Source organism: Globicephala melas, chromosome 2 (assembly GCF_963455315.2).
Source record: "Globicephala melas chromosome 2, mGloMel1.2, whole genome shotgun sequence".
NCBI classification, from domain to species: Eukaryota; Metazoa; Chordata; class Mammalia; order Artiodactyla; family Delphinidae; genus Globicephala; species Globicephala melas.
The window spans coordinates 81,496,596-81,524,323 of NC_083315.2; the positions used below are offsets into that span (position 1 = coordinate 81,496,596).

At 37.2% G+C, this 27,728-nt stretch overlaps 1 protein-coding gene across 3 annotated transcripts in view; it reads left to right on the forward strand.

Moving 5' to 3' along the window:
* DMXL2 (Dmx like 2) overlaps nucleotides 1–27,728 on the forward strand; it is a 161,536-nt gene that overhangs the window by 86,173 nt on the left and 47,635 nt on the right. For all 3 annotated transcript variants that reach the window (XM_030850330.3, XM_060294262.2, XM_060294261.2), the window contains exons 15-20: nucleotides 1,698–1,815; nucleotides 6,170–6,289; nucleotides 9,547–9,774; nucleotides 11,928–13,604; nucleotides 16,585–16,695; nucleotides 27,018–27,187. In XM_030850330.3, the coding sequence (XP_030706190.1) occupies nucleotides 1,698–1,815; nucleotides 6,170–6,289; nucleotides 9,547–9,774; nucleotides 11,928–13,604; nucleotides 16,585–16,695; nucleotides 27,018–27,187 (2,424 nt within the window). The remainder of the gene's footprint in view (nucleotides 1–1,697; nucleotides 1,816–6,169; nucleotides 6,290–9,546; nucleotides 9,775–11,927; nucleotides 13,605–16,584; nucleotides 16,696–27,017; nucleotides 27,188–27,728) is intronic.

Sequence of the window (27,728 nt, forward strand, 5' to 3'; positions counted from 1 at the left end):
AGCCCCTACCTAGAAAAGAAGGAGAACCCTTCCCTCTACAGGGAGTTTGTAAATCCCATCATAGCCCTCATATTTGTTTCTTCAGGATCATGTTTATGGACTGAAGGGGATAGAAGTAATATATTCATTCCAAATATGAAAAAAGGTTACTTTGATGAGGAAGTTACCAACTATTTTCAAACAAGGAAATGAAGAAAGAGCCAACCATATTTAAAAATAAACACAGTGTTATGTCATTATTTTTCCATGATGCCTTGCACATTCTGTTAGGGAAAATGTCATAATTTCCACCAATGTAGAGAAATGACCACATCAGCTCATGGCAACAGAAATGTGGCTGCCAGACTCAAATTACTAACGCCTCCTAGGAAACCCTTAACTTGTGATTTCCTTTTTTTCACTCTATAGGGATATGGGAGAAGAGTGTATTAGCTTCAACCCATAAATGTCTTAATTTTTAATGAACTGCGAGTTAAATTCATTTCCCCAGTGTAGCCCCTTCTCTACTCTGTACCGTGGGATATTATTACAGACCTCTTTCACCTAGCATTTTGCTTTTTACTTCATACTTTTTGAAGATTTTTCCCTTTCCATTTGTGGCTATCTTTGTCACAGGGCTGGTAAACTGCAAGCACTGATAAATGGCTTAGGCTTATAAATCATTCTGTGTTTCCCGTGTGCTGTATGATTTCTGTATCCATGAAAGCGTCACCCTTCCCTTTTCTTTCATTTATTCTTCTTCCCTGGGGAAGGTGACCTTTTATGCTATGAATGTGAAGGGATTTTTTTATGTTTCTTTATGGAGAGACATAAAATTACCTTATAACTTTCATAAAAATTTTGTGGGTCAACCTAATGTCATAGTCATTTTATTTCCTTCTATCAGTACTATGAAAGGAGGCTGATTTGCTTTATTCTCTAAGATTATAGCCCATACATTCAGTGCCAAGGTTATCATAGCTGCTTGCCTTCCTTGAAATCTGTGGGGCAGCCATCAAATTGTCTTGACCTACTTCCGTAATAAGCTTTTGTTTGGATTTAGCCTTTCCTTGAATTTCAGTTCACTTTTGTGATTCTAAGTAGCTATTTGTGATTATCTTTACTCTTCTTCTCTGTGTGGTCCCAAACATGATTTTGTAGCATCAGCTGACTGTGATGTTTCATCTATTCTTTTAGAAATCTTAGTTACTTAAATGTAAATACATTTCTTCAGAGATGTGTCATTCCTACTGGCTGTTATAGGATCCTTCATAATTCCCACTAGACAGACTTATTGGAAATACTTTGAGGACCTTTCTGGGTTTTTTTTTTGGTTTTCAAGTAGAATTAGAAAAAGAGCCTATGGTAGTGTGCTTAATATGGTCTGCATGGCCTTCTCCAGCCAGTCATGAGACCTGATATTTTTGAACTCAGAGTGGCCTAGGTTACTTAACTGTTTTTTTTTTTTTTTGAGATGCAGACCTGTTGATTTGTTTTTACTAGAGTTTCACAGTTCTGCTGTTGACTATAGCATCTTTGAAAGTAATTTATCTAATGATTTTTTTCTCTTGCTTTTTCCACTCTAATTAGTCATTCTATAAAGAATAGAAATTGTTAGAGAGTTTTTTTCTTCTGTTTTATATTAGGGTTCTTGGGGAGGTAGTGGGTGGAAGATACAGAATTTCAAAGATAAAACTTTACTTGTTTCATATTTGTAGTGTGGCTCAAATACACAGTTGCTTCATGTGTTTCAAGAAGACTTCATTAGAGGATATAAACCACATAAAGAAGATATGGAGAAAAAGGAAACAGAAATATTTTTTCAACCATCACAAGGTACTGTTAAAAAATAGTCTTGAGGGGCTTCCTTGGTGGCGCAGTGGTTGAGAGTCCGCCTGCCGATGCAGGGGACACGGGTTCGTGCCCCGGTCCGGGAAGATCCCACATGCCGCAGAGCGGCTGGGCCCGTGAGCCATGGCCGCTGAGCCTGTGCTCTGCAACGGAAGAGGCCACAACAGTGAGAGGCCCGCATACCGCAAAAAAAGAAAAAAAAAACAACACAGTTTGTAAAAAATAGTCTTGAGTTCAATACCTTAATCTTAGAAAACCTTCAAACTTTCATTGAGTGTGGATCTTTATATCTAAAGTCATCACTCGTGATTTTTGGCAAATACTCTAGTTCTATCAGAATTGCTTTTTTGTAGGTGAAGAACACATGAGGGTAAAAATTATATTTTGAAAGACAGGTTCTCTGGTGACATAGCCTTTTGCCGAGAAATGTTATTTATGAAACCTAGTTTAATTGTTTAAAAACTTAACTTCGGTTGTTCAACTCTACAATTAAATTGTTTTGGTTGGTAGTAAGTATCCTTCTGGTATCTTAAGGAAGCCAATTAATATAAGTTTACTAAAGATTACTGATAAATATAGGAGGGAGATATTATGTTGTATGGTATACCAGGAAGCTTAGGTACGCTTAGGTTTTATGTTGTATGGTATACCAGGAATTAAAGGTACCATCTCATAGTTTTCCTCTCTGAAGGGTTGTATTTATTTCTTCTTCTTGTGAAAGAAAGTAGTTCTCCTAAGACCTTTCAAGAACAAACCGTATGATATTTAAACTTTATTATTTAGCTTTAAATATTCCTTTTAGAAGTTATACTTTGTAATTATAAAACTTTCATGTTCTATTTGAAAATTAAATTTGAAAATAGAGCATACTGAGTAGAATACTTTCTGTATGAAGGTAGGAAAGACATGTCCTACTTTAAGAATTCATTTTCTGTGATTAATAGTTTTTAGTTTACAAAGGGTTTCCAGGTATTTTATCTCATTTGGTTATAGATTGTAAGTATCCAGAAGGACATATTTAATTTTCTTAGTATAGCTTTTATCACAGAATTATGTATAGTCATTTAAGGAAGGTATTTCTACTGAATTTGTACAGTTAATTTTGTTTTCTTTAGTGGAAAATCAGAATGAGTTCTGTCTTCTGTGAGGCTTAGCTCAAACATCTTTTCACCCCTCAGACTAATAATTTTTTCCCTTTCCTGCATCTTTCTTCATAGATCAGAACTTTTCTTCTTTCTAAGTTATTCAGTTGTCACGTTCAGTTTTATTTCAGTGTCACTATAGCATAACAGTACTGTATAGATTTAAAATGTGCTTTTCCATAGTATTTCACCTTTACTTGGGTTAAACTTTTTTATACGCTTTCCTGCAAATCTAACTATCAATTATCATGCTACTTCTAACAGGGAATACATGCCAACCTACTAGAAAACAATGCTTATATAAGGTTGGTATTTTTTAAATAATGTTTTTAATTGGAAGACCTGCATTTAAAAATATTATTTTATTTCCCTCTTTTGAGATATATATATTTATATTTTTTGGCTTGTGGGATCTTAGTTCCCCAATCAGGGATCGAACCTGGACCCATGGCAGTGAAAGCACCAAGTTCTAACCGCTGGACCGCCAGGGAATTCCCTTGATATTTCTTTTTCTTTTTTTTTCTTTTCTTTTTGTTGGGATATAGTTGCTTTACCATGTTGTGTTAGTTTCTGCTGTACAGCGAAGTGAATCAGCTATATGTATACATATATCCCCTCTTTTTTGGATTTCCTTCCCATTTAGGTCACCACAGAGCACTGAGTAGAGTTCCTTATGCTATATAGCAGGTTCTCATTAGTTATCTATTTTATACATATTAGTGTATATATGTCAATCCCAGATATTTCTTTATGTCACTGTGAAATCAGGCTGAAAGATTTCCTGATGCTTTTCTTGGTTTTCCTTTAGTTTTTGTACAAAGTTTCTCTTGATTTTATAGCTGTTTTCTTAAGGGACTTGAAATGTGTATTTCTCCTCTTCCCTGACCCTGCTGTATTTTGTACTTTCTAAGTTTTAGTTAAAAATTAATTACTCTTTTAATTAAGAAAAGTGCCAGTTACAGACAAAAGTAGCGTGCATAGTTAAATGAACCTTCCTATGCCCATAACTTAGATTGATGACTTTAAGATTTTGTCACCTGCTTTACCTACCCTATTTTCTTTTCTTTTCCTTTTTTCCTGAAATATTTTAAAGCAAACTCAGCCATCATGTTGTTTCGCTCCTGTGTACTTTATGCATTTCTAAAAATGACTTTCTTACATGTGTGCTGTTATCACATTGATAAAATAACAAAATTTCTCAGAATTCTGTAATAACTAGTCCATAGATTTACTTCATTTAATTGTCTCAAAAAAATGTCAGGGTTATTTGTTCTTAATTTGTTTGGATCCGTGTCCATATAGAGTCCACACATTGTGTTTCATTTTTTAAGAGTCTTTTAAGCTAAAGTAATCCCCCTTTATACTCTTACCATGCCACAGACTTGTGTTAGAGAAAGTTATTTTATAGGAATTTCTCTGACCAGTTACTTGTGACGTCATTTAAAATTTTTCCTGTAAAGTGCAAATTACCTCTGTAGACTTGATTTGACCCAGATTCAACTTCCTAGGTGTTGCTTTGTTCATCATAGAAGGTCATAAGAAAGAACGTAATGTTAGGATGTCTCATTTTTAGTGATGCTAAGATTCAGAAAATTCACCTGGTGGCACCAGTGTAAAATTTGCCAGCAATCTATTATCTTGTGGTTTCTTCCATTGATACTGTTGCTTTCCAATCAATTATTTCATTAAGGATTGCACAAGTGTGATTTTCTAGTTTTATCAGTTCTCATTTATTTATTAGCTGGAAAGCATTTGTAAGGAAAAGCTTTCCCTTATCCATGGCAGCTTTTTGGCTATTTTGAAATAGAGTTATTTTTAGGAAAGTGCTTAGTTCTTTCCCTTTAATTGATGATTTCAAAGGAGTTTGTGCCCAGGTTGCTGCTAGTGGTTATGGATGAATTTATTGTTGTTGTTGTCTTTCTTTTTATTTTGTGAATCATTATGAACCCATTTTAGAAAAACTGCTGAAGAATAATACACATACAAAGATATACTCCTATCACTCATGAATTTTTATGTACTTAGCATATTTCAGTCAGTTTGCAGTCATAATTCTAATTCTCACATTGTCCTGTAGTAGGCTAGTGAAGACCCTTTCAAGTTGGTCCTGAGTTCTTTTGACACAACCTCATTATTTTTGATAGTTTCCTTTCTTTCAGGCACAGCAAGATATGCCAGGCTTATCTTGTAGATAGCCTTTGCAAGAATGGAGTCATCCCTCCAGACTGTTCCTTCCAATGGAGCATGGTATTTAGAGGCCACAGTTTGAGTTTTAGCAATGCTCATTGCCAATGAGTTGCCATTATGGGTTTTCTTCTCTTTTTTCTCCTCCGTCCCTTCCTTCCTTCCTTTTTTATCGAATGAAAGAGTCTTTAAATTCTATACTGGTTCACAATTTTCAAAAGTTTCACACCCATAATTTCATATAATGTATAGGTTTTCATTTTTAAAGGAAGTTTTTGTTGTCCTTTGTAGATCTCATTTTCATATATGAAAAATGCAGTTGTCAGTAGGGAACATTATGTTCACAAATAATGTCTTTTCATAAAAAATGCATAAAATTTCTAAAAAGTCTCTCCTGCACCACCATCATTGGCCCTCCACCCATAACTATTAATTTTTTTAAAAAATGCTATTTTACATATAGAGAAAGCAGGATACATGTTTACTTCATTCTTTCCATTTACTTGCCAATTTTCCAGTTAAGGAGTTAGTGCCCCAGTTACTTCAGGGGGCATCCAGTGAGGCTGACTTGCTCCTGTTCTTTTTCTCCCTCTCTTGCTCTTGCATTCTCTCTCTGTGTCTTTCTCTTCTTTTCTCTCTTCCTTTCAGTTCTTCCTTCTGGTCCTCTTGTCCTTCCTTTCCTTTTTTTCTTATGTGCCCTCTCTCTTTTGGTATTCTTATGAACTCAATGTGTTTTAATAAATTGTATTCATTTTTATTCTTTGATGCTCAAATTGTCCCATCTTTGACCAATAGGTATCCCTTCATGTTCGCTTTTGTACTTTTGATGTAGCCGTGTTAGTCTTTGATAGCCACCTAACTTTTAGCACAAAAGTTATATAAAACTGCTTCTATACACCTATTCTTCCCTTTCCTCCCAACTTCTATACATATCAAGAGATTTTGTTTAAAATGTCTTTCTCTTAACCCTATAGAAACACGTTAACTTAAATATTCTTTTCCTTTAACAATAGGATATCGACCACCACCATTTTCAGAAAAGTTCTTTCTAGTAGTAATTGAAAAGGACAGCAATAATTGCTCTGTTCTCCACATGTGGCACCTTCATCTTAAATCTGTACAAGCATGTTTAGGTAAGTAATTATATTACAGTTTTATGTAGATATGATATGAAATAAATTCATTTTATTGGATATGCTTTAGGTTGGTTAATTCTTTAAAATGAAGATCCAGTGAACTGTAAATTGAGTTGCTGAACTGAAGTATGTATAGGCCAAACTTTTAATTACAAGGCCATAAATCATTAATGAAACAGGTTAATCTAAAAGCAAACCAGTCAACGGGCACATTAGACATATTGAAAAAAAAAGTTTGATTATTTTTTAATTAATATTTATTAAATGCCTATTATGACTCTGTTCTAGATACCATGTCCTATAAATCAGTTTTGCCCATAGAATTAATACTGTATTTTTTTGTTGGTTAATACACACTGCCATCTGATACCATGCACATTAGCTTTAGCATCACTAAAAGAAGGAGATTTGCTATTTAGAAAATGTGATTGAGCATCTGATGTTCAAAAGGGGAACTGGTTTTGTAGAGTATTAGGAAATGCAGCAGTGATTAAAAAAAATTATTTCAGCCGTGCTTTTGCTATACATATTGATGTCTTAGCAAATTAGAAGATCTGTAATATGAAGTACAGAAATTGATTATAAATCTTTCTTTTTAAAACAAACTTACTTTTTGAGAGATACTTGTTTAAATGAAGAATTGCATAGTTAGCCATATCAAACTGAATCTACTTTAAACTGATTAACCCAAAATATTTGAGTTTTGAAAATATTTTATTATTTCTGATGGTTACATAATTTTAATGATTTTATACACACTAAACATTTAATACAGAGAAATAATAATGTATATGTGTTTTGTTCTCTTCCTAATCCACATTATCACATAACTGTGTAAATAGCAGTTCTAACTGGGCCATGAACTGGGACTGGAAAAGCCAAATGATTCAATAGAACCTTTACCTGTGCCTAGTTGAGCCTAATCATCTTGTGGTAGGAGGAATCCAAAAAAATTTTCAAAGCCTTTGGCGTTAATTCTTGGCGTTACATGTTGTTCCACAGGAATGCAAGAGTAGAGTGATCTATTGATAAAAGCTTGTCAGGAAGAGAATTTTATTTTTATTTTTTTAAATTGAGGTAACATTGGTTTATAAAATTATATAAGTTTCATGTGTATAGCATTCTAATTTGACTTCTGTATACATTACAGTGTGCTCAGCACCAAAAGTATAGTTTCCATCTGTCACCATAGAGTTGACTCCCTTTACCCATTCTGCCCTTCCCCAACCCCTTTCCCCTCTGGTAACCACCAATCTGTTCTCTGTATCTATGTGTTAGTCTTTGTTTTGTTTTGTTTGTTCACTTACTACTTTAAAAAACTATTCCACATATGAGTGAAACCATGCAGTATTTGTCTTTCTCCGTCTGACTTATTTCATTTAGCATAATACCCTCCGGGAAGAGAATTCTTAACCCACCAGAGAATATAGTATTTTCTAGAGTTGAGCACAGAGCCAGGAATGGTTCTGAAGAGATTAATAGAGGTAGCAACAGATCCTTGTGGTAGGATAGGAATCATGTGATGCCTTCTGTCCCCCTGCTTATGAAGGAAGTATCCCACTGCTCTTCCCCTCAGGTCTGGGCTAGTATAGAGTTGCCTTGCTTACTCTGTTTTTGACAGCAGTAAAAGGTCACAAACAGTAAGATTACAGTAGAAGCAAACAAATCATATGCTATCTTTAGCTTTGACATAAAGCATCTATCTTGTGGTTCTAAAATGTGCAGCAGATTTAACATGGTGTACATTGCCATTAAAGCTGATACGTGAATTTAGCAGTGTGTTGAAAATCCTGGCAAAGGGTGAAGCGATAGACTAGACTTACATTTAGGTGGGGAAGGAACATTTGGAGTACCTTCTAGGTACCAGGCACTGAGATAGGTACTTTATATATGTGAGATAGATGTTACCTTCAGTTTACTAATGGAATAATATTAAGTAACTTGACCAAATGACACATCTAGTTTGTCACAGACTAAGTTTCAAAATTAGGTCTTCTGGCTTTAAAGCCTTTCTTTTGCTTTTTCCCCCTGCTCTTATTTTCTTTCTTTGCATGAGATATATGCATTAGAAAATTGCCTGGTTTACAGAAAGAGAAATGACTCAGTTCAGCCTTATTTTGCAGGTGAGAAAATAGCTAGAGATGATGAAGTACCTTGCTTAAGGCAACATATCTAGTTAGTTTTAGAGTAGGAGTAGTATTTCTGTCTTCTGACTACTGATTCAAGTTTGTCGTCTTATTCTATTTTACAAAAAATGTTCTCACATTTCTTATTTAGTGGTCTGCCATTATAAAAGAGATTGGCATATTTAAAATCCACCAGAAGCAAAAGGGGATTGATTATTATCTCTCCGTATTCTGGTGCTACTCGGGATGTATAAAGCTAATAAGACCTCATCCTTGCCCTTGATGAATTCATAGTCTAATGGCAGGGAGGGAGATGGACATACAAATAAATAAATGTGATGCAAGTATCTCTTACATGTAGCAGAAGCACAGATAACTAAATCTGCTTAGAGATTTACACTCCACCTGAATGTGAAAGCTGGAAGCTTTTTGGACAAAGATCAAGGTCAATATGCTTACAAAGCCATTCAACTAATACTATCTTAAATTTGTTTGGAACTTTTATATGTTCTTGGAACTTTTATATGTTCTTGTTTATTATCTTGTTTCAGCACTTGATAGTTAGTAGGCTGGTATTTTAATGTCTTCTTTACCGCTAGCTAATTTTATGACCTAAGGAAAATCAGTAAGCTTTCCAAGTTTAAATTTCTTCATCTATTAAGTGAGGCTGTACCTTGTTATTTCTCAAAGTTTGATTTATGACCCATCTGTTTCAGAAACACCTGGGCTGCTTATTAATGCAGATTTATGGGATCTACCCCAAAACAACTGAGTCAGTGTTTCTGTGGTTAGGCCTGAGAACCTTCATGTTAAAAGTTCCTCAAGCTTTTGATGTGTTTTAAAGGTTGAGAACACTGAGCTAGAGAACTTGTTTTTTTCCTAGATCTTACATGTTGTGATTCTTCACTGACAATATCCCTGTGATGCAATTGTTGATGCTAAGAAAGAATAAAATAGTTTTAAAAAAAAAATTCTATCAAGGTAACTGAGCAAAAGTTTGAAAATTGATCTTGTCTCCAGAGCACTTTTAAGAAATCATGTTTCTTAAATCATCACAAAATATTATCTAGCTCATGTAGATAGTGATGATACTAATATATTTCTTAATTTCTTAATTTATTTTCAAAGCTAAAGCTTCAGAAGGTGTTTCATCAGAGAGTCTACTTTCAGTCCCTGGACAGAAGAACATAGACTCTTCTCCAGAAACCTCTCCTAGTGTGAGCCCCATACCACATTCTTCATCAATCGCCAACCTTCAAACTGCTAGTAAACTGATTCTGAGTTCTAGACGGGTATATAGCCGACCTCTTGATCTCCCGGTAGGAGTTGAAGTAATAAGAGCAACGCCTTCAGCAGGTAACGTAACTTTAAGACCGGACAGTTGTAGCTCAGAGCAATCTTCAGTGCATAAAATGGGTGAACTCTTCTGAAATATGTGCAGAGTTGACACTGAAATAAAGATTTGTTTTCTACTAACGATACCTCTATTTAGAAACATGTCTATTTTAGAAATAATTTCCTGTGATAAATGTAATCAGCTTGACAGAAAATAGTGTGAATGTTTTAATGCAAGGTTTCTTGCCTATGCTGTGATTTCCTATAAATAGGAATACTGTGATAGTGAAATTGCAAAGAAAAATATGGTCGTATGTGAATTATTGAAGCTTTTTTTTTAAATTAAGGCTTTTCATCCACAGTATTGCTGTTATTAAGTATGTTTGACCAAGAGTTGGCAGATACTTTGGGGGAAAAATATAGGATACAGGATTAGAGTTTGGTTTGCCTAGAGCGATACTGACATTAGCAAGGTTGGTAAAATAGTTTAAAGAGCAGGACTGGCATCTGTATTTTAAAATGTTCTGTCATTGTGGAATTTGAATTGAGGAGTTCCTCGAATAGTGTTTTTGGGGAACCAGAATTGGAGGTTCAAGACTATTCCAATTACTGGTGAATGATTTTGAGTATGAGGTTCTCTTACTCATCCCTAACACAGGTTTGGAATCAGAGTTGGAAAGACCACATTAAGAGTTTACTCTGGGCTTTTGTGGCAGGTGCAGATTTAGGTCAGCTTTTGAATCTTTCAAAGTATTTGGAAAGTTTAGGATATACTCAAATAAGTTTATTGGAATTAATAATGATAAATTACATTTTGCGGGGACTCTGTAAAATGCTTTCAAATGTCTTGTTGGACAGTAAAACTCCAAGGGAAGTAGTAATATGATCCCTATTATTTATTTATTTAAATATTTATTTATTTATTATTTTTGGCTGTGTCGGGTCTTCATTTCTGTGCGAGGGCTTTCTCTATTTGCGGCAAGCGGGGGCCACTCTTCATCACGGTGCGCGGGCCTCTCACTGTCGCGGCCTCTCTTGTTGTAGAGCACAGGCTCCAGACGCACAGGCTCAGTAGTTGTGGCTCACGGGCCTAGTTGCTCCGTGGCATGTGGGATCTTCCCAGACCAGTGCTCGAACCCGTGTCCCCTGCATCGGCAGGCAGATTCTCAACCACTGCACCACCAGGGAAGCCCCTCCCTATTATTTAGATAGAACAGGCTCGGACGTTTAAGTGCCTTTCCCACTGTTAGGAAGGCATTGATAGAATGGAACTTGAATCCAGGCCTTCTGATCCCAACCTTAATCACTGTTACCCCTCATCTTATAGTTGTTTTTTTTTTTTTTAATTAATTTATTTAATTTATTTATTTTTGGCTGCGTTGGGTCTTTGTTGCTGCGTGCGGGCTTTCTCTCGTTGTGGCAAGTGGGGGCTACTCTTTGCTGTGGTACGCGGGCTTCTCGTTGCGGTGGCTTCTCTTGTTGTGGAGCACGGGCTCTAGGTGCGGGCCTTAGTAGTTGCAGCATGTGGGCTCAGTAGTTGTGGCGCACGGGCGTAGTTGCTCCACAGCATGTGGGATCTTCCAGGGCCAGGGCTCGAACCCGTGTCCCCTGCATTGGCAGGCGGACTTTCAACCACTGCACCACCAGGGAAGTCCCTCCTCTCATGTTATAGTTGACAATAGATGGGAAGTGTTAGTCTTTGGCAGTCAGGAATAAATATGAGGGTTCTGGTTCAGTGTTAGGAGAGCATGAATTAAACCTGGTTAAGAAGGTGAGATCTAGTGTCTGTTTAGCTGACTGAAAACATTTTGTGGTGGGGGTAGATCTAGTGTCTGGATTATTTGAGGGCCAGTTAGGGGAATTTGAAAGGCAAATTTTAATGACTACTTAAGTATTTATGATGAAAGTGATAAAAGATATAGAATGAAAGTCCAGTGAGGCATGTGTGGTAAAGACATATAAATTACAGCAGGTGACAGGTTTATTGATTAAGCATTGACTTGTTTCATTGCTTTTGAGTTTTATTTTAATGAAATATTTGGTTTAGCAGGGGACTGCAGAGTTACTCTGAAGAAGCTCATAGTGGATTTGGATTAATCACATTCTAGAATTTGATTATTAGCATATTATTTTGTGTTTCTATTATTATGACGATCTGCTTTTTCTTTTTTAAGGCCACCTGAGTTCCTCTTCAATTTATCCAGTGTGCCTGGCACCTTATTTAGTGGTTACAACTTGTTCTGACAATAAAGTACGCTTCTGGAAATGTAGTATGGAAACCAATCTACAATGTAAAAGTGATGAGAAGGAAACCTATCATTGGAGGAGATGGCCCTTGATGAATGATGAAGGAGAAGATAACAGCAGTACAGTGAGCATTGTGGGAAGACCAGTTGCTGTTAGCTGTTCATACACGGGTCGCCTTGCAGTGGCTTACAAACAACCTATCCACCACAATGGTTTTGTTTCTAAAGAATTTTCCATGCATGTTTGCATATTTGAATGTGAATCTACAGGAGGGTCAGAATGGGTTTTAGAACAAACAATTCATCTTGATGATTTGGTCAAAGTTGGGAGTGTACTTGATTCAAGGGTCAGTGTCGACAGTAATCTCTTTGTGTACAGCAAATCAGATGCACTTTTGAGCAAGGATAGATATCTTATTCCGAATATCAAACATTTAGTACATTTGGACTGGGTATCAAAAGAAGATGGCTCCCACATTCTCACAGTAGGGGTCGGTGCTAATATCTTCATGTATGGGCGGCTTTCAGGAATTGTGACTGAGCAAATCAATAGTAAGGATGGAGTAGCTGTCATTACTTTACCACTAGGTGGAAGTATCAAGCAAGGAGTTAGGTCAAGATGGGTTCTTCTTAGATCTATAGACTTAGTGTCTTCTGTTGATGGTACACCTTCACTGCCTGTTTCTCTCTCTTGGGTAAGAGATGGGATATTGGTGGTAGGAATGGATTGTGAAATGCATGTATATGCACAGTGGAAGCATGCTGTCAAATTTGGAGACGTTGACGCTGATGGTGCTGATGCAGAAGAGACAGCAGTACAAGATCATTTTGCCTTTAAATCTAATATGTTGTCAAGAAAAAGTATTGTTGAGGGAGCAGCCATTGCTGATGATATTTTTTGTTCACCAACTGTAGCTCAAGATGGTGGCTTATTTGAGGCTGCACATGTACTTTCCCCTACTCTCCCGCAGTATCATCCAACCCAGCTGTTAGAATTGATGGATTTAGGGAAAGTTCGCAGGGCTAAAGCTATTCTCTCTCATTTAGTAAAATGCATTGCAGGAGAAGTTGCAATAGTTAGAGATGCTGATGCTGGAGAAGGAACTAAGCGACATCTTTCTCGAACCATTAGTGTAAGTGGCAGTACAGCAAAGGATACAGTCACCATAGGGAAAGATGGTACTCGAGATTATACTGAGATAGATTCTATTCCCCCACTACCGTTATATGCATTGCTTGCTGCTGATCAAGATACAACCTACAGAATTTCAGAAGAAAGTACAAAAATACCACAGAGCTATGAAGATCATATGGAAAGTCAACCAGAGGATCAATATTCAGAGCTGTTCCAAATCCAGGATATAACAACAGATGATATTGACTTAGAGCCAGAAAAAAGAGAAAACAAATCAAAAGTAATAAATCTTTCTCAATACGGACCAGCTTACTTTGGCCAAGAACATGCTAGGGTACTTTCAAGTCATCTTATGCACTCAAGCCTACCAGGCCTTACCCGTTTGGAGCAGATGTTCCTTGTAGCTTTGGCTGATACAGTGGCTACCACCAGTACTGAGCTTGATGAAAACAGAGATAAGAGTTACTCAGGTAAATACTCTAACTAAAAATTTATAAAGTTATCATTAATAGAACTGTTTGTATTTATCTATATAATGACTCACATATTAAATTGCAGTCTTTCTTTAAACCTTGCAGGGAGATGACCTCTCTAGTTGATAGTTAGTATTTAATGATTAGTTGTAAAAGGAAAGGTGATTGGGGTAGGCTCTGACTTGTGCATGGGACTTTACGTATTTGTGATATCTGTGTGCATCCTCACATGAATTTTTACCCTGAAACCTTCATATCATTTTGGACATATAGTCTTTTGTTTTTTTTGAACAGATTGATTCCTATGGTTTATTTTAATTTTAGTGATAATAATGGCCCATTTGTTAATTTTACTATTGAACCACCAGGTTGTAAGGACCCCCTGGGCTCAACTTGTTCATCTTCACATTTCTAGGTATAAATAATTTTTATAATTACCTAATTTTCTCCAAAAAGTCTCTTGAGAAAGGGGTTTTCATACATTTTAATGTAACATGTGTCTTGCTTAATTCATTCTGTAACTGGAAAAATTTTGGCTGCCTCCTGAAACTAGATTTCATTCTTTTTTATGCAGATAGTTGAAGGTAATGGTGTTGATTCTAAATGATGACATTAGCAAAGGAAACCGAAAATGATTGATCATTCATTCATTCAGTAAATATTGTGGAGGAGTGAACAATTGCTATGTGCCAGGTGCTTCATGTACTTTATTGTATTTAATTATTACAACAGTCTTCTAGTAGGTAGCCACTATTATACGTAATTTTATAGACGAAGACTCTGATCCTTAGGGAGATTAAGTGACACATAAGGTCACATAGGTAGTAAATGGCAGAACTGGGGTTCAGATGTGGGTAAATCGTTGCCTCCAATCCTATACTCTTTTAATTATTTCACGAGATTTCCAAGTGTGAGGGAAAAAGACTGTTCCTCAAAGCTACCTGGAATATATCTCTTCGTATAGGTTTATGTCTTTATAATATATCTCCAAGGTTTTCTGTAGATTAAAATAACTAGTGACCTCTAGAGGATTTTGCCTATGAGTTATTTTCTAACCATATTAATTAAAAAAAATTTGAATCATTATGAGGTTGTGTGCAGTTGAGCAAGATTCTCCCCAGAACAGCCTTAAGCCTTTGTTGCAAACTTAATATATGTTAAGAGTTTTTACTTGAGACATTCAGAAAATAGATACATCATAATCCATGAAACATAGTTTAAATTTTCGGATACAGAACTGTATCCTTAGTTAGGCAATATAAAAATGGTTCCTCCTGGTCACAGTGGGTTTTCATTAGGTAGATAAGGCAGGAATGAATGTCTCCATTTCACAGGTAGCAAACCGAAGCTCAGAGATTAAATAGTTGCCATCTCAGTGAATGGATTCTAAGTAAATGAATCCTTCCATTTGTTCAAGTAAGACAATTTAGAGGTATTCCTGACTCTTGCTTTCTCTCCCGCCCTAATCCAGTCCATTGGCGAATGCTATTAGTTCTACTGTATGGAGACTCCAGTCATTTCTCATCACCTCTCCTGTTACCACTCTGGTCCAAGTCACGTCACATCCTGCCTAATTATTGACAAAGTCTCCTACTAAACTGTTTCGTTCTTGTTACCCCAGTCTGCTCTTCGCATAGGAACTAGTGATTATTTTAAAACAAAATCACATTAAATCTCTTCTCTGCTCAACAAACACTGTGGCTTCCCATCTCACTTTAGAACAAAAAGCCAAATGCTTCAGTGATCTACAAGGCTCTTTGTGATCTGTGCTCACTTCCATTCTACTGCATTGTCTTCCTTGCTGTCCCACAAACACACTAGGCCCATTCCTGTCTCAGAGTCTTCGCGCATATTGTTTCCTCTGCATAGAATACTTGTCTTCCAGATTTAGGTGTGCCTCATTCCCTTACCTCCTCAGATTTCTGCTGAAATGTCATCTTATTGGAATGTTCTTCCCTGGCCTCATATCAAATAGAACCCTCTTACCCCAGCACTCCCTTTCTCTCAGTCCTGCTTTATTTCTCTCAATAGCATTAATTTCCACTAGACACATTACCTCTTCATTGTTTGTCTCTGTCTCCTAAGATGTAAGCACCCTGAGAGTGGGGACTTTGCCTTATCCCTGCCAAACCCCCAGTACCTTAACTGTGCCTCCAATGTAGCGGATGCTTACTTTGTGAATGAATACATGAGTGAGTGGATGAACAAATATAGCTGATGGGAAGTAGAGGTGGAACTTTGACAATTTAAAACGTTTTATTTTCTTCAAGAAAATATTTGATTCAATACTCTTGAGTACTTCCTAAGTGGCAGTTACCAGGCTAGGCACTGTTAGTATTTTTCTGTTTCTTTTATCCAACAGTGGCTATAATTTTGAGTAAACTTGCCATGCTTTGATACCTCTGCTCAACTTTTGACTAAGAGTAAATTTGTGGAATCAAGGTTAGAGTTCAGCCTTAACTTGGTAACAGTAGCCTGGGGAGTCAAATTTGAAATCTTTGAATAATGAATCTTCTGTATTTCATTGGAGCTAACCAACCTAGAAAATATTACCTATTTAATCATATAATAAATAATTTTACTTTATTATGTAATTCCTGTTTTTAAATCTCATCTGAATTTGCACAGGAAATATTTTAAAAAATTATACCTAACTTACTATAGCTAATCTATTTTTTATTGGATTTCAAGATTTCTTTCCTTTTCATTTATTATGAGTAGCTCTAAGTACTATTATTACCTGTACTAATAGGTACTTATATTTTTCCCAATTATTTTTCATTTGGCAGTTTTAATATATACATATGCTTTTTGTAAAGCTGTATAAATAAAGATACTGAAGTGTTCAGAAAGGAATACACTCAAAAAAATATATATTTTTTGTGTAAATTATTGAATTTAATGTTTATTTTCTAACTTTTTACTGGTTTGTGATTTGTTGCATTCCTTTTTCCTTAAACATATTTCCTCTTTGCAGGAAGAGACACATTAGATGAGTGTGGTTTGCGGTACTTACTAGCTATGCGCTTGCACACTTGCCTTTTGACATCGCTGCCTCCTTTATACCGAGTACAGCTGCTTCATCAAGGTATTGTTTGAACCTTCGTGCAACTTTTATTTCGTACTGAAGTGGTTAGTATATTCATATTTGTGTCTGAGCATTAGTAAATCAACATATGCATACCTATCACCAGCCTTAAGATCTTCCTGTCACAGGAAAATAAGGTACCCACTTACCTTTTTTCTGTTATTTTTCAGCTGTATTCTGTGACTTTTGCTCATCTGTCTCAGTTTCTCAGACTTCAGTCACTAAAGTCATAGTAGTTTAAGTAAACTGGTATGCCTGAGGTTGTAACCTAAAGTGGCCCTGAATTTCTATGACGCCTGATACCTTTTCTTTAAAAATTATGTAAATTTTGTCCTATGCATTATTATTTGTGTTTATTTTAATATAAGCATTATGTTCTAAGTTATTTACTTACAAGTAAAGCTGATGTTTCATGAATATCTGCCGTACAGTAATCCAGTAGATTTGTGTACTTCTAGCACACTGCCACATACCCTGATTTGCGATGTATAGGTTTATATCAGCCCCCTAACTTAATAGATTAAAAAATCAAAACTATAGAGTTTAAAGTGACCTGCCAAGATACAGGGCTATTTGTTAATAGAGAATTCCAGTGCAGTGGGCTGTGTTCCTTTTGAAACCAGCATCCTGGATACAGCCCCATAAAATATGCTTTAGTATTGTAGGACCTGGAATACCAGACTTTATAGCTTGTTACTCTTACCCACAGTACTTACCCTTTACCCTCAGTAAATGTTCTTTGAAAATATGATTACAAACATATGTCATATTCTGTCGTGTTTTTAAACTATAATTCATCTATATAGTCTTTTATTTTTTTCTAAAAATACAAATTTAGCTGTTTTTTTTCTATTTGAATTATCACTGTTAATGAGTGACCTTATAACCTTACATATAAATATTTATGTATATATCTGATTACTTCCTCATGTTTGTTTTCTAGTAGTGAAATTACTGAATCAAAGGGCTTGAAAATTCTTTTTTTTTAAACATCTTTATTGGAGTATTGTTGCTTTACAATGGTGTGTTACTTTCTGCTTTATAACAAAGTGAATCAGATACATATACATATGTTCCCATATCTCTTCCCTCTTGCGTCTCCCTCCCTCCCACCTTCCCTATCCCACCCCTCTAGGTGGTCACAAACCACCTAGCTGATCTCCCTATGCTATGCGGCTGCTTCCCACTAGCTATCTATTTTATGTTTGGTAGTGTATATATGTCCATGACACTCTCTCACTTTGTCACAGCTTACCCTTCCCCCTCCCCATATCCTCAAGTCCATTCTCTAGTAGGTCTGTGTCTTTATTCCCATCTTGCCCCTAGGTTCTTCATGACATTTTTTTCCCCTTAGATTCCATATATATCTGTTAGCATACGGTATTTGTCTTTCTCTTTCTGACTTACTTCACTCTGTATGACAGACTCTAGGTCCATCCACCTCACTACAAATAACTCAATTTCGTTTCTTTTTATGGCTGAGTAATATTCCATTGTATATATGTGCCACAACTTTATCCATTCATCCGATGATGGACACTTAGGTTTCTTCCATGTCCTGGCTATTGTAAATAGAGCTGCAATGAACATTTTCATTCAGTACATGACTCTTATTGAATTATGGTGTTCTCAGGGTATATGCCCAGTACTGGGATTGCTGGGTCATATGGTAGTCCTATTTGTAGTTTTTTAAGGAACCTCCATACTGTTCTCCATAGTGGCTGTACCAATTCACATTCCCACCAACAGTGCAAGAGGGTTCCCTTTTCTCCACACCCTCTCCAGCATTTATTGTTTCTAGATTTTTTGATGATGGCCATTCTGACCGGTGTGAGATGAGATCTCATTGTAGTTTTGATTTGCATTTCTCTAATGATTAATGATGTTGAGCATTCTTTCATGTGTTTGTTGGCAATCTGTATATCTTCTTTGGAGAAATGTCTATTTAGGTCTTCTGCCCATGTTTGGATTGGGTTGTTTGTTTTTTTGTTATTAAGCTGCATGAGCTGCTTGTAAATTTTGGAGATTAATCCTTTGTCAGTTGCTTCATTTGCAAATATTTTCTCCCATTCTGAGGGTTTTCTTTTGGTCTTGTTTATGGTTTCCTTTGCTGTGCAATAGCTTTTTTTTTTTTGCAGTACGCGGGCCTCTCACTGCTGTGGCCTCTCCTGTTGCGGAGCACAGGCTCCGGACACACAGGCTTAGCAGCCATGGCTCACGGGCCCAGCCTGTGCACGGCATTTGGGATTCTCCCAGACCGGGGCATGAACCCGTGTCCCCTGCATCGGCAGGTGGACCCTCAACCGCTGTGCCACCAGGGAAGTCCTGTGCCAAAGCTTTTAAGTTTCATTCGATCCCATTTGTTTATTTTTGTTTTTATTTCCATTTCTCTAGAAGGTGGGTCAAAAAGGATCTTGCTGTGATTTATGTCATAGAGTGTTCTGCCTATATTTTCCTCTAAGAGTTTGATGGTGTCTGGCCTTACATTTAGGTCTTTAATCCATTTTGAGCTTATTTTTGTATATGGTGTTAGGGAGTGTTCTAATCTCATACTTTTACATGTACCTGTCCAGTTTTCCCAGCACCACTTATTGAAGAGGCTGTCCTTTCTCCACTGTACATTCCTGCCTCCTTTATCAAAGATAAGGTGACCATATGTGCGTGGGTTTATCTCTGGGCTTTGTATCCTGTTCCATTGATCTATCTTTCTGTTTTTGTGCCAATACCGTACTGTCTTGATTACTGTAGCTTTGTGGTATAGTCTGAAGTCAGGATGCCTGATTCCTCCAGCTCCGTTTTTCATTCTCAAGATTGCTTTGGCTATTCGGGGTCTTTTGTGTTTCCATACAAATTGTGAAATTTTTTGTTGTAGTTCTGTGAAAAATGCCAGTGGTACTTTGATAGGGATTGCATTGAATCTGTAGATTGCTTTGGGTAGTAGAGTCATTTTCACAATGTTGATTCTTCCAATCCAAGAACATGGTATATCTCTCCATCTATTTGTATCATCTTTAATTGCTTTCATCAGTGTCTTATAATTTTCTGCATACAGGTCTTTTGTCTCCTTAGGTAGGTTTATTCCTAGATATTTTATTCTTTTTGTTGCAGTGGTAAATGGAAGTGTTTCCTTAATTTCCCTTTCAGATTTTTCATCATTAGTGTATAGGAATGCCAGAGATTTCTGTGGATTAAATTTGTATCCTGCTACTTTACCAAATTCATTGATTAGCTCTAGTAGTTTTCTGGTAGCATCTTTAGGATTCTCTATGTATAGTATCATGTCAACTGCAAACGGTGACAGCTTTACTTCTTCTTTTCCGATTTGGATTCCTTTTATTTCCTTTTCTTCTCTGATTGCTGTGGCTAAAACTTCCAAAACTATGTTGAATAAGAGTGGTGAGAGTGGGCAACCTTGTCTTGTTCCTGATCTTAGTGGAAATGGTTTCAGTTTTTCACCATTGAGGACAATGTTGGCTGTGGGTTTGTCATATATGGCCTTTATTATGTTGAGGAAAGTTCCCTCTATGCCTACTTTCTGCAGGGTTTTTATCATAAATAGGTGTTGAATTTTGTCGAAAGCTTTCTCTACATCTATTGAGATGATCATATGGTTTTTCTCCTTCAGTTTGTTAATATGGTGTATCACACTGATGGATTTGCATATATTGAAGAATCCTTGCATACCTTGAATAAACCCCACTTGATCATGGTGTATGATCCTTTTAATGTGTTGTTGGATTCTGTTTGCTAGTATTTTGTTGAGGATATTTGCATCTATTTTCTTCAGTGATATTGGCCTGTAGTTTTCTTTCTTTGTCTGGTTTTGGTATCAGGGTGATGTTGGCCTCGTAGACTGTTTTGAGTGTTCCTCTTTCTGCTGTGTTTTGGAAGAGTTTGAGAAGGATAGGTGTTAGCTCTTCTCTAAATGTTTGATAGAATTCCCCTGTGAAGCCATTTGGTCCTGGGCTTTTGTTTGTTGGAAGATTTTTAATCACAGTTTTAATTTCAGTGCTTGTGATTGGTCTGTTCATATTTTCTATTTCTTCCTGATTCAGTCTTGGCAGCTTGTGCATTTCTAAAAATTTGTTCATTTCTTCCAGGTTGTCCATTTTATTGGCATAGAGTTGCTTGTAGTAATCTCTCATCATCTTTTGTATTTCTGCAGTGTCAGTTGTTACTTCTCCTTCATTTGTAATTCTATTGATTTGAGTCTTCTCCCTTTTTTTCTTGATGAATCTGGCTAATGGTTTATCAATTTCGTTTATGTTCTCAAAGAACCATCTTGTAGTTTTATTGATCTTGGCTGTCATTTCCTTCATTTTTTTTCATTTATGTCTGATCTGATCTTTATGATTTCTTTCCTTCTGCTAACTTTGGGGTTTTTTTGTTCTTCTTTCTCTAATTACTTTAGGTGCAAGGTTAGGTTGTTTATTCGAGGTGTTTCCTGTTTCTTAAGATTGGATTGTATTGCTATAAACTTCCCTCTTAGAACTGCTTTTGCTGCATCCCATTGATTTTGGGTCGTCGTGTCTCCATTGTCATTTGTTTCTAGGTATTTTTTGATTTCCTCCTTGATTTCTTCAGTGATCACTTCGTTATTAAGTAGTGTATTGTTTAGCCTCCATGTATTTGTATTTTTTACAGATCTTTTCTTATAATTGATATCTAGTCTCATAGCGTTGTGGTTGGAAAAGATACTTGATACAATTTCAGTTTTCTTAAATTTACCAAGGCTTGATTTGTGACCGAAGATATAATCTATCGTGGAGAATGTTCCATGAGCACTTGAGAAAAATGTGTATTCTGTTGTTTTTGGATGGAATGTCCTATAAATATCAATTAAGTCCATCTTGGTTAACGTATCATTTAAAGCCTGTGTTTCCTTATTTATTTTCTTTTTGGATGATCTGTCCATTGTTGAAAGTGGGCTGTTAAAGTCCCCTACTATGAATGTGTTACTATCGATTTCCCCTTTTGTGGCTGTTAGTATTTGCCTTATGTATTGAGGTGCTCGTATGTTGGGTGCATAAATATTTACAATTGTTATATCTTCTTCTTGGATCGATCCCTTGATCATTATGTAGTGTCCTTCTTTGTCTCTTGTAATAGTCTTTATTTTAAAGTCTATTTTGTCTGATATGAGAATTGCTACTCCAGCTTTCTTTTGATTTCCATTTACATGGAATATCTTTTTCCATCCCCTCACTTTCAGTCTGTATGTGTCCCTAGATCTGAAGTGGGTGTCTTGTAGACAGCATATATATGGGTCTTCTTTTTGTATGCATTCAACCAGTCTGTGTCTTTTGGTGGGAGCATTTAATCCATTTACATTTAAGGTAATTATCGATATATATGTTCCTATTCCCATTTTTTTAATTGTTTTGGGTTTGTTATTGTAGGTCTTTTCCTTCTCTTGTGTTGCTTGCCTAGAGAAGTTCCTTTAGCATTTGTTGTAAAGCTGGTTTGGTGGTGCTGAACTCTCTCAGGTTTTCCTTGTCAGTAAAGATTTTAATTTCTCCATCAAATCTGAATGAGATCCTTGCTGGGTAGAGTAATCTTGGTTGTAGGTTTTTCTCCTTCATCACTTTACATATGTCCTGCCACTCCCTTCTGGCTTGCAGAATTTCTGCTGAAAGATCAGCTGTTAACCTTATGGGGTTTCCCTTGTGTGTTATTTGTTGTTTTTCCCTTGCTGCTTTTAATACGTTTTCTTTGTATTTAATTTTTGATAGTTTGATTAATATGTGTCTTGTGTTTCTCCTTGGATTTATCCTGTATGGGACTCTCTGTGCTTCCTGGACTTGATTAACTATTTCCTTTGCCATATTAGGGAAGTTTTCAATTATAATCTCTTCAAATATTTTCTCAGTGCCTTTCTTTTTCTCTTCTTCTTCTGGGACCCCTATAATTCGAATGTTGGTGCGTTTAATGTTGTCCCAGAGGTCTCTGAGACTGTCCTCAGTTCTTTTCATTCTTTTTTCTTTATTGTGCTCTGCAGTAGTTATTTCCACTATTTTATCTTCCAGGTCACTTATCCGTTCTTCTGCCTCAGTTATTCTGCTATTGATCCCTTCTAGAGTATTTTTAATTTCATTTATTGTGTTGTTCATCGTTACCTGTTTCCTCTTTAGTTCTTCTTGGTCCTTGTTAAATGTTTCTTGCATTTTCTCTATTCTATTTCCAATATTTTGGATCATCTTTACTGTCATTATTCTGAATTCTTTTTCAGGTAGACTGCTATTTCTTCTTCATTTGTTAGGTCTGGTGGGTTTTTATCTTGCTCCTTCATCTGCTGTGTTTTTCTGTCTTCTCATTTTGCTTATGTTACTGTGTTTGGGGTCTCCTTTTCGCAGGCTGCAGGTTTGTAGTTCCCGTTGTTTTTGGTGTCTGTCCCCAGTGGCTAAGGTTGGTTCAGTGGGTTGTTTAGGTTTCCTGGTGGAGAGAACTAGTGCCTGTGTTCTGGTGGATGAGGCTGGATCTTGTCTTTCTGGTGGGCAGGTCCACGTCTGGTGGTGTGTTTGGGGGTGTCTGTGGCCTTATTATGATTTTAGGCAGCCACTCTGCTAATGGATGGGGTTGTGTTCCTGTCTTGCTAGTTGTTTGGCATAGGATGTCCTGCACTGTAGCTTGCTGGTCGTTTTTGCACCTTTTTGTATTATGTGGAGCTGGGAGGTCTCTTGTGGACCAGTGTCCTGAAGTTGGCTCTCCCACATCAGAGGCACAGCAGTGACTCCTGGCTGCAGCACCAAGAGCCTTTCATCCACACGGCTCAGAATAAAATGGAGAAAAGTAGAAAGAAAGAGAGAGAGAGAGAGAGAGAGAGGAAGGAAGGGAGGGAGGGAGAGGGAGGGAGGGAGGGAGGGAGGAAGAAAGGAAGAGAAAGAAAGGAAGGAAGGAAGAAAAAATAAAGATAAAATAAACTAGTTATTAAAATAAAAAATAATTATTAAGGAAAAAAATTTTTTTAAGTAAAAAAACAAAAGAACAAACAAAAATGGATGGACAGAACTCTAGGACAAATGGTGAAAGCAAAGCTATACAGACACACAGTCTCACACAGAAGCATACACATACACATTCACAAAAAGAGGAAAAGGGGAAAAAATAATATATTTTGCTCTCAAAGTCCACCTCCTCAATTTGGGATGATTTGTTGTCTATTCAGGTATTCCACCGATGCAGGGTACATCACCTTGATTGTGGTGATTTAATCCACTGCTCCTGAGGCTGCTGGGAGAAATTTCCCTTTCTCTTCTTTGTTCACAGAGCTCCGAGGTTAAGTTTTGGATTTGGCCCCGCCTCTGTGTGTAGGTCACCGGAGGGTGTCTGTTCTTCTCTCAGACAGGACGGGGTTAAAGGAGCAGCTGATTCGGGGGCTCTGGCTCACTGAGGCAGGGGCACGGAGTGCAGGGCGAGCCTGCGGTTGCAGAGGCCAGCATGACATTGCACCAGCCTGAGGCGCGCCATCCGTTCTCCCGGGGAAGTTGTCCCTGGATCACGGGACCCTGGCAGTGGCGGGCTGCACAGGCTCTGGGAGGGGAGGTGTGGATAGTGACCTGTGCTCGCACACAGGCTTCTTGGTGGCGGCTGCAGCGGCCTTAGCTTCTCAGGCCCGTCTCTGGGGTCCATGCTGATAGCCGTGTCTCGCGCCTGTCTTTGGAGCTCCTTTACGCAGCGCTCTTAACCCCCTCTCCTCGCGCACCAGGAAACAAAGAGGGAAGAAAAAGTCTCTTGCTTCTTCGTCAGGTCCAGACTTTTCCCCGGACTCCCTCCCGGCTAGCCATGGTGCACTAACCCCTTCAGGCTGTGTTCACGCCCCCAGTCCTCTCCCTGTGCTCTGACCAAAGCCCGAGCCTTATCTCCCTGCCCCCGCCCTTCCCGGCGGGTGAGCAGACAAGCCTCTGGGGCTGGTGAGTGCTGGTTGGCACCGATCCTCTGTGCGGGAATCTCTCCGCTTTGCCCTCCGCGCCCCTGTTGCTCTGCTCTCCTCCGTGGCTCCGAAGCTTCCCCCTCCGCCACCCGCAGTCTTCGCCCAGGAAGGGGCTTCCTAGTGTGTGGAAACCTTTCCTTCTTCACAGCTCTCTTCCCCTGGTGCAGGTCCTGTCACTATTCTTTTGTCTCTGTTTATTCTTTTTTCTTTTCCCCTACCCAGGTACGTGGGGAGTTTCTTGCCTTTTGGGAGGTCTGAGGTCTTCTGCCAGCGTTCAGTGGGTGTTCTGTAGGAGTTGTTCCACGTGTGATCTCCACATCTTACTCTTCGGCCATCTTCCCCCTCTCCCCTGAAAATTCTTAACTCTTGATAAATATTGTGACTTTCAGAAAGACCATGCTCATTTACAGTCCCAGAACCAGTATTTGATGATGCCAAAACTCAACTTATTGCAACACTTGATATTATCATTTAAAACAATCTATGGCATTTGGAATAGGTTTAAAAAGTGGTATCTCAAATTTTAGTTTTAAAATTTTAGTTTTAAATGATGGTCATATGGTACTGAATCACTTAATGACAATTGTGTATATTGCCTAGGGAGACCTAAAACACCTCAAATTTCTAAAGCTTTGTCAAATTCCATTTTCCCTTTGATACAGTTAAAACATTGGAGATGAGAAAAGTGACTGCTATTGTAGGTGATGGTCCGGGGAAAAACTTAAGTAGCTAGTAGACAAGCTAAGAAGAACAGAGATATATTGCAAAGAATAGCCTGCCATTGGTAGGCAAATAAAAATAAGTGCCTGCTGGTGCCCCTTGTTTTTTCTTCCTAATACCTTTTTACACTTCTAGTAGTTAGATTTCCAAATAGAGTTACTGATCTCTTCATCTTCTTTCTGAACCAAATTCCTCTGACATGTCTGTGTATATTTTTGTTTCCTTTTAGTCATACCAAAAATGTCATCAACCAAATTTCATTTAAGGGTATAGAATATACTTTATATTGTTACTTAATATTAAAATTTTTATATCAGCAAAAGTGTGCATTTTGCATTGCCTTATAATAGCAATTCCTAAAGCAAAGTGTTAGTTTTTTTATAGTTATTTCATTCAGTGATTATTTCTTGAATCAGACAGATTTAAATAGAGAATTAATCTGCTTTTTAGGTTCTGAAAAAATACAAGTTGATGTTTTTAAGTTTTGTCCATTTTCCCCCTAAATTTATAGTGACAGTTAAGGCTTGTTGCATTGATTTTGTGATATGATTTCAAACACAGTATATAAATGTTAGCAATGAGGAATTTAAAAGACTTAAGATTATTATTTAAAATGGTCCTAATAGTTTTTTTAATAATTTCCAAAGGAACTGTTGGGAAGCAGTCATTGTTAGAAAAGCTTTAAACTATATGGAAAATCTACATAGTAGTTGTTAATGAAAAAAATTATATGTGGTAATATTGATAGCCTTACAGCATTGGGAGTCCTGTGTTGTAATGTGGCTATCAGACTGTCATTGACCTCCGGCATTTCTTTGTTTCCAAAGGGATTCTAATAGATGGCTGATTCGACTAACCTGGCTTCTTTCCTGGGATCCTTGGGGTTCTTCCCAGTGGCATTCCCACTATCTAACATCACTCCTTGGTTCACTTCTCTCATGTTTCTTCTTCACCTGCTCTAAGTGGAGTAAAGTGTTATCAGTTGTTCAACTGTTGACAGACTCACTGAGGGTGTCACTAAACCGTATTTGTTGCCTCTAAATACAGCCTAGATCCCTGTCAGTCTTTTACCAGGGCATAAAAGTGTTTGCCATATGCCATCAGTAATTAGGCCGCTTTAAACTCTTTTTAACTGAGGCACCAAAGACAGAGGAATGTGCCTCTTGACTGTTCTTCCCCAGAACTCTCATCAAGTTTAAAGCTTGCTTTGAAGTGATATGTAACTCCTTGGCCCGAGGGATGAATGGGGCAGTTTTCCATATCCAGTACTGAAGGATATGGTCTGCAAGCAAGTGGCACTGTGAAACAACATCCACGTACATGGACCAACATATTTTGACTTGACCAGAGCTTTTACTCTTGATCAGTTTGGTGTGTGTACGTACATATGAACGGCTTGATATTCAAATATCTTTCTTTCCAGCAATTAAGTTTTAGTGTCTCTATTCTTGCAGCGAATACGTTTCAGAAAGATTTTGGTTTTGTGTATCCTGTCAGTGATCTCGTATGTAGAAGCTTATACTATAAAATCCTGAATGATGAAATCTTTTGATACTTTTTTTCAGCATGAAAATTCTCTCCAGAATGAATAAATACATGATTATGTAAAAAATTGGTTCTGTTTTTGTTTTGGTATAGTTCTGAAACTTATTATTTTGTATTTCTAATTTAGGTGTGTCTACTTGCCATTTTGCCTGGGCTTTTCATTCTGAGGCTGAGGAAGAGCTGATTAATATGATTCCGGCAATTCAGAGAGGGGACCCTCAGTGGTCTGAGTTAAGAGCTATGGGAATAGGTTGGTGGGTGAGGAATATTAACACTCTTCGAAGATGCATTGAAAAGGTAACTTTACTTCATTGGATTTTGAAGTTAAGTCTTTTCTTAAAGCATAAAAGATATTATCTTCCAGAAAACCTGTGGTGAGGGATTAGTATGTACATCTTGAGATCTTGAGAACTTCTTAAATAAAAATTTTTGGACCTTTAAAACTAAAATTTGACCTTTATAAAATGTCCAAGCAGTATATCAATTGTCTTTTGCCATATATACTAAGTATATAATATTTATGGAACAGATATTTTCTGCTATCAGTTGAGGTGCATCCTAGTTTAAGAAAATACAAACTGTATGTCAGTTACATACATTACATAGAAAAAAAGTTCTCTTCATTCATTCATTCATTCATTTATGCATGCTGCACTGCATGGCTTGCGGGATCTTAGTTCCCCAACCAGGATGGAACCCACACCCCCTGCAGTGGAAGCACAGAAACGTGGAGTCTTAACCTCTGGACCGCCAGGGAAGTCCCAAATCATTCTTTTTATATAAAAGATTCTCTGCATGGCTAGGTTAATAAATACCAAACTTCCTGTGCACTTTTAAA